The following is a 6,817-nucleotide window of genomic DNA, read 5'->3' on the forward strand; positions in this document are numbered from 1 at the left end:
CAATGTGCTGCTAACTATATACATATTTTTGTAAAATATAGAAAGTATGTTAGCCATTAATCCTTTTGAACTTGTTTTTGAAAGAGTAATTGAGTCTTAAAGCAAAATTAGGGTTCCATAATGGTAATTTAAGCAAAGGGGGATCCTAAAAAAGGTTTGGAAGAAAGAGAAAAGGATGAATGGGAAGGAATAAGGGTATATGCGTCACACAGCAATAAAAAGCTTTTGTTGTACAATTAATTACTCACTAACAACTGACCTAGCCAAAGCTGTCTCATTAAACACTCTCTTTTCATCTTCCTCTCCTATTCCCCCACCTCCTTTTTAAATTCCATTTAAGTTTCTAATTAATATTTATTATTATTATTGCATTATTTATAGTTTATAATATTTATTTATTTTGGTTAAAATTGAAAATAATAACACTCCCTGACTTGGCATTTCTGTTCTGTTCTCTCTTTTCTATGCGCTTCGCTTCTGTGCTCTCTATGATTCCCACTCGTATTTTCCCAAACAGCACAAAAAGAGAAAACAAAAGCGAAAAAGGGAAGAGAGAGAGAGAGAGAGAGGAGATTAAATCCTTGAAAGAGAAACTCACCGCCGGCGACACTTCTCACTGAAGTAATAATGCACTTACGACTCTCCTATTGAGCATCTCACGCGCCACCGCAAAAATGTACTAATTCCGAAGCTGTCGCACTGAACAAAAAAGCCACACAGTGCACCACCGCAGAGTTAAAAGAGAATGCGTGAAGCACTAGCGTACGATATCGCCGGGGCGTCGCCGTCTCCGACGCCACCGGTGGTTGCGGCGGGGCGAAGCCGTTCGCAGGGATTTCCCCGGCGAGTGACACCCGAGACGTTGTCTCCGGCGCTGCTGTCTGGATCGGCTGTAGAGCGGGTTCTCCCGAACGGCGACTTCTACGCCGGAAGCTTCTCCGGCAACGTGCCTCACGGATCGGGGAAGTACCTGTGGACGGACGGATGCATGTACGAGGGGGAGTGGAAGCGGGGAAAGGCCTCCGGCAAGGGGAAATTCTCGTGGCCCTCGGGTGCGACCTATGAGGGTCAGTTCAAATCGGGTCGAATGGAAGGGTTTGGAACCTTCGTCGGATCCGACGGTGACACCTACCGCGGGTCTTGGATCTCCGACCGGAAACAAGGGTTCGGGCAGAAGCGCTACGCGAACGGGGACTTATACGAAGGGTGGTGGAAGCGCAACGTGCAAGACGGTCACGGCCGTTACGTTTGGAAGAACGGGAACGAGTATGTCGGGGAATGGAAGAACGGCGTGATTAACGGCAAGGGCACTCTGGTGTGGGCGAACGGGAACCGTTACGAGGGGCAATGGGAGAACGGGGTCCCTAAGGGTCACGGCGTTATGAAGATTCACCACCGTTTGCTCTGGGGCGAGAATTTCAGCGTGAAACGTTTCTCCGTTGACGGAAGAGGGAGCGTGAATAATGACAAGAGTTTCCCCAGGATTTGCATCTGGGAGTCGGAGGGTGAAGCGGGAGACATCACGTGCGATATTATCGATAATGTGGAAGCTTCCATGTTTTACCGCGACGGAACGACGTCGGATTGTGAAGATTTGAGAAGGAACCCTTGTTGTTTTGCGAGCGAAGTGAAGAGACCCGGGGAAACAATTTCCAAAGGGCATAAGAATTATGATTTGATGCTTAATCTGCAATTGGGGATAAGGTGAATGAAGTGCTTCGGCTTTTATTTTTGTTTCAAGTGTTATTGCGAATTCGCTTGTGTTTTTTTTTGTTAATCTTTTAAATTGCGCAGGTACTCTGTTGGTAAGGAGGCTTCCACTTTGCGGGAGCTTAAGCAGAGTGATTTTGATCCAAAGGAGAAGTTCTGGACTAGGTTTCCCTCTGAGGGGTCCAAGATTACGCCGCCGCATCAGTCCGCCGAGTTTCGATGGAAGGATTACTGTCCGGTGGTTTTTAGGTGTGTAAAATTTTTGGAGGGTGTGGTGTATGTTGGATGTTTTGGGGTGTTTCTGTTTTTAGTTGACTGAGTTTCGGTTTGGATTGTAGGCATTTGAGAAAGCTGTTTCAGGTGGATCCTGCTGACTACATGTTGGCTATATGTGGGGATGATGCTCTTCGGGAGCTTTCTTCTCCTGGGAAAAGTGGAAGCATCTTCTATTTGACCCAGGATGATAGATTCATGATAAAGACGGTGAAGAAATCTGAAGTCAAGGTTAGACACATGTGTTCTAAAGCTTGTAGGGTTATGTCTTGTTAAATTCTGGAATGAAATTCTGGTAGTGTGAAACTCCCCATGCCCAAATGGATAGGTTTCTTTGTTTTCTACTCCACGGTATATGGGTGGTAAATGTTTTTTATGAATCAGTCAACTTCGGGTTTTGGAAGGGGGGACCTGTTTTATTGGTTTGGTCATTCATGTTTTGTGATTTAACATGAATTCTTACCTTTTATCAGACTAGGAATCTTTGGCTTGGTACTTACATAGACTGATGCTTGATTCTGGTGTTCAACTTTTAGGTGCTTCTTCGGATGCTTCGAAGTTATTATCAACATGTATCTCGATATGAGAATTCACTTGTGACCAAATTCTATGGGGTGCACTGTGTTAAGCCAATTGGAGGCCAGAAGGTATATAAATTAATAGATGTGTTCCAGCTGTTTGGAGGGATCGCCCCCATATTCAGTACTTGACTTTTGATGGTTTGTTGAAAATCAGATTCGGTTCATTGTGATGGGCAATCTTTTTTGTTCGGAATATCCAATTCATAGACGATTTGACTTGAAAGGATCTTCACATGGCCGCACTACAGATAAACCTGAGGAGGACATTGATGAAACAACCACTCTAAAGGACCTTGATCTCAACTTTGCGTTTCGTGTTCAAAGAAATTGGTTTCAGGAACTCATCAAGTAAGTTACCGTTATCCTTTGTATATATACACTTTTAGGGGATTGAACAAGATACATATATGCTGACGTACTCCTCTCATTGTGTTCAGACAAATTGAGCTGGACTGTGAGTTCTTGGAAGCTGAGAAAATTATGGATTACAGTCTTTTAGTTGGCATTCATTTTCGTGATGATAATACTTGTGACAAAATGGGGCTGTCACCTTTTCTCCTGCGTACTGGTATCTATCCGCCATCCACTTGAGTGCATATAGACGAGAGTTTATGTTACAAAAGTTTAAAATTCATCTGTTTTCCCCTTCAGGCAATAGGGATACTTATCAGAATGAGAAGTTCATGCGTGGTTATCGCTTTCTTGAAGCAGAGCTACATGATAAAGATCGAGTTAAATCTGGAAGGTAAATTGTCCTATGTTCTAGTTCCTTACTATTAATGTGGATGGAATTTCTCTGTTATTAATTTGTAAAAAGATTGCATAAAACCTGTTTCCATTGTTAAATTAAATGGGCATATTCCCGTAATCATTTAGAACATAGCCATGGTGAGTGAGGATTGTTTCACTCGGAGATGTATTGGTGCTTGAGCAAAATTGGTCCTACTGCTATCAGGGTGAAAATAATTGATAGATATGTATCATGTTACCACTTGTAAGCATCACAAACTAAGATGTTTGTGACTTGTACGCCCTTGCAAGTTGCAATCTTAAGCTATAACCCTGTTGGCATTAATATTTAATAATTTCTTCATTTTAATTGATATTTTTCATGATAATAATTGAAAGTAGTTTGCATTATTTTAGCAAGTCAGTGGGCATATAGTATTGCAGGCAATTGTTGTTAGTGGGCCTCATGTAGTCTGTGGTCCCGATTCATTAATTCAAATTCGTATTTCTAATTTATTTTTGGCCTGACAATTGATGTATTGAGTCAATTATGATTGTTTCAATACTTTCTCTGGATTCATGATTTTTCTTTATCTATCCTATACACCAAGCTTAGTCGGGCAGAAACATAATTCCAACCTCTACTTGCTCAATGATTTTGAAATTGCGAGTTTTTATTTACTATTTTGTTACTTTCCTATACCATTCAAGTTTGTTGGCTTTTATGTGAATGCATATTTGTGGCATGTACTGAGTAGGATTATTGTTTCAGGAAATCATTGATTAGACTAGGAGCCAATATGCCTGCAAGAGCGGAGCGAGTAGTACGGAGGAGTGACTTCGATCAATACACCACTGTTGGAATCAGCCATTTGACCCCTTATCGGAGTGGGGAGACTTACGATGTGATTCTATATTTTGGGATTATTGATATTTTGCAAGATTATGATATCAGCAAGAAGCTTGAGCATGCTTACAAGTCATTGCAAGTTGACCCTTCTTCAATTTCTGCTGTTGATCCAAAGCTCTACTCGAAGAGGTTTCGCGATTTTGTAGGGAGAATTTTCATTGAAGAGAGGTAGCAGATCGGTTGGCACAGAATGAGGCTAAAATATTTCTTCCTGAAGGTGAAAAAGATTCCTGATTGTTCATAACATTCAGGAAAAAAATGCTTCAAATTTGAAACCCATTGCAATGATCTTGGAGTTGACTGGTTAAGATGGCCACTCTACGGTCAAGTGGCTGACGGAAGGTCGTTGGAATTGGGGTTGTTTTATGGCTTAGTTTTAAAAATAGAGCCATGGTGATGGTATGGTGAAGGACGGGAAAACTTGTACATGAAGATGGGGATGAAGTTGGATTATTTTCTTTACTTGTTTGGTTTAGGGGAAATGGGGTTGGGCTTGTTGAATTTTTTGTGGTTACTGCATAGAATATGAATATACGATGGAGAGATAAGGAGGAGGGAACGGCGTGGAGTGTTTTCTCTGTGAGCCTTTTGATTAAAAAATGCGTGGATAAGTAGGAAATAAGGAAAAATGTACAGTGTTTATACAAAGGATGGATAGTTGAAGGAAATTATTAATTTAATTTTGTATTTTGATCATTATTCTTGAATTATTGAGAGACATTTTGAGTAGGCGTGTTATGTTGAGAGAGTGAGATGGAGTGTCCAATTCTTCTCTTCCACACACCAAAGTCTCTTATCTGATGAATGAAACATAAATAAGTGGGGCTTCATTGCGGGGTTGAAGAAAATTAAAAACTGGGGTCGTTGGGTTACCTTTTGCAGTGAAAGCGAGGGCGTTGGGCTTCAAAGTGTGTTGAGGGCATGAAAAGCAGAGAAAGGAGGAGAGAGACACAGAGATGCGCTGCTGTTTCTCGTTTTTCCTCTCATTTTGTTCACTTTCTCTCATGCTTTTCACTGTTTATGTGCCTCTCATTCTACTTCTTTTTTTATCTTAATTTAGTAAAAAATTGACCAAGTTTTTTAATCGTTTGGGTTTGCGAGAAAGAAACCAAACGTACCTATATCAGTAATCACATCACGTGGTGGAACCTGCTCTGATTGCTCCATTAAATCTATCTCGGTAACAAGTAAAATTGTAATTATGTCGTGTGATTGAAGGCATTATATATTATTGTTTATTATCCACTGTAAAATTAGCACTTATGCACTGCTTCTGCTCTTTTCTGTTTTGACCTTTGTTCTCCTTTGAAACGATTATAGTGTAATGTCTGAGTGGCTGGTCCCATCGCCATTTGTTTCTCTTTTCAGGAAGCTAATCAGCATTATGGATTTCAAGCGTGTCTTCCACGTCCTTTCATTCCACTCTCAATTCAAACAAACCTTCTTCCCACAATTAATTTACATCTACAATCCATCTTTTAAATCATTTCAGTATTGTTCTTCCAAATCATAATCACTATCAAATAAATATGCCACATAATCGAAACGTCAAATAGTAAATATGTAGAATGTTACTATTCCTAACAACAGTTTCAGAGCTTACTAATTTTGCTACTGATAAATTGCAACAATTTCTTTCAGTTTGAAATATTATACACTAACTCCTAGTGAAATATAATTGTGGAAAAAAATTTGAAAAGTATATCCCCATTGAGTTGTCAGTAAAATCTTAATAGTGTAAGAATTTGATGGTGGTTGCATAAGTGCCCCTAGGTTGAGGGAATGGGACCTGGATCCCACGTTCCCATTTTAAAAATAGTATTGATGCAAACAAACAGGGATTAGGCAAAAACATTAAGTAGCCGTACAACAACAATTCCGGAACTGGTTTCTCAACGTGTCTCCATATGTTGTTTGAATCGCCTTTCGTTGTACTTTTCCATCACCCAACTTTTTCCACGTGCATTTCAACCCATACACCAAATGCATTCCCAACACTTCCTAAACAATTAATCCCTTTACATTACTCACTCACTGTTACTCTTCTTAAATTAATCCCTATTTCCACTTCTCACACCTTTAAAAACACCTCATTCATCTCGGTTTCTGCTCAAATAGATTTCCTAACACACACAATCCATCTCTCCAATCTCTAATCATGCCTCTCCTAACCATTACTTTCACTGTTTTCATTTCAATCTCATTTCTAAATATATTCAAACTTCAAAATAAACAATACTTTAAGAGGGTAAGTTAAAGATATTCAAGGAATTTGCAGTGATCGGAAGCATGCATGTACAATATATAATCTATTTAATTCCGGTGGCTAGCAATAGCATGTGTTAAACTTACATTACATCGCATTTTGCAGGCTATGACATATTGCCATTAGTTTAATGTACATTATAATAATCCTTAAAATGGGATTTGCAATCTGGTTCCGTACATTTTGAAAACTTTTGATTGAGTCAACACAAGTTAGCCAAATCCAATGGAAAGTGTACATTGGAAACTGCAACACAAACAACCCAAGTGCAAAATAATCAATTAATTGAATTGAAACCATCGTCATGGGAATGCCGAATGCATATATACAAAATGAATTTAACTCAAC

The 6,817-nt window shown here is 39.8% G+C and overlaps 1 protein-coding gene across 1 annotated transcript; it reads left to right on the top strand.

Moving 5' to 3' along the window:
• Window positions 1-265: 265 nt before the first annotated feature.
• Window positions 266-4,902, top strand: LOC137823869 (phosphatidylinositol 4-phosphate 5-kinase 1-like). Its single transcript, XM_068629178.1, has 8 exons — window positions 266-1,704; window positions 1,795-1,959; window positions 2,049-2,214; window positions 2,520-2,630; window positions 2,719-2,912; window positions 3,002-3,132; window positions 3,216-3,309; window positions 4,066-4,902. Exons 1-8 carry the CDS (start codon window positions 746-748, stop codon window positions 4,373-4,375), a joined length of 2,130 nt encoding a protein of 709 aa, XP_068485279.1. The 5' UTR covers window positions 266-745; the 3' UTR covers window positions 4,376-4,902.
• Window positions 4,903-6,817: the final 1,915 nt, after the last annotated feature.

This window comes from Phaseolus vulgaris, chromosome 8 (genome assembly GCF_000499845.2).
Source record: "Phaseolus vulgaris cultivar G19833 chromosome 8, P. vulgaris v2.0, whole genome shotgun sequence".
NCBI classification, from domain to species: Eukaryota; Viridiplantae; Streptophyta; class Magnoliopsida; order Fabales; family Fabaceae; genus Phaseolus; species Phaseolus vulgaris.

Excerpts from the sequence above, each read along its gene's own strand:
- LOC137823869 (XM_068629178.1), top strand. The coding sequence starts at position 746 with ATGCGTGAAGCACTAGCGTACGATATCGCCGGGGCGTCGCCGTCTCCG. Across the intron at positions 3,133-3,215 it reads ACCTTTTCTCCTGCGTACTG|GCAATAGGGATACTTATCAG; the intron begins GTATCTATCCGC and ends TTTCCCCTTCAG. Across the intron at positions 3,310-4,065 it reads GATCGAGTTAAATCTGGAAG|GAAATCATTGATTAGACTAG; the intron begins GTAAATTGTCCT and ends TTATTGTTTCAG.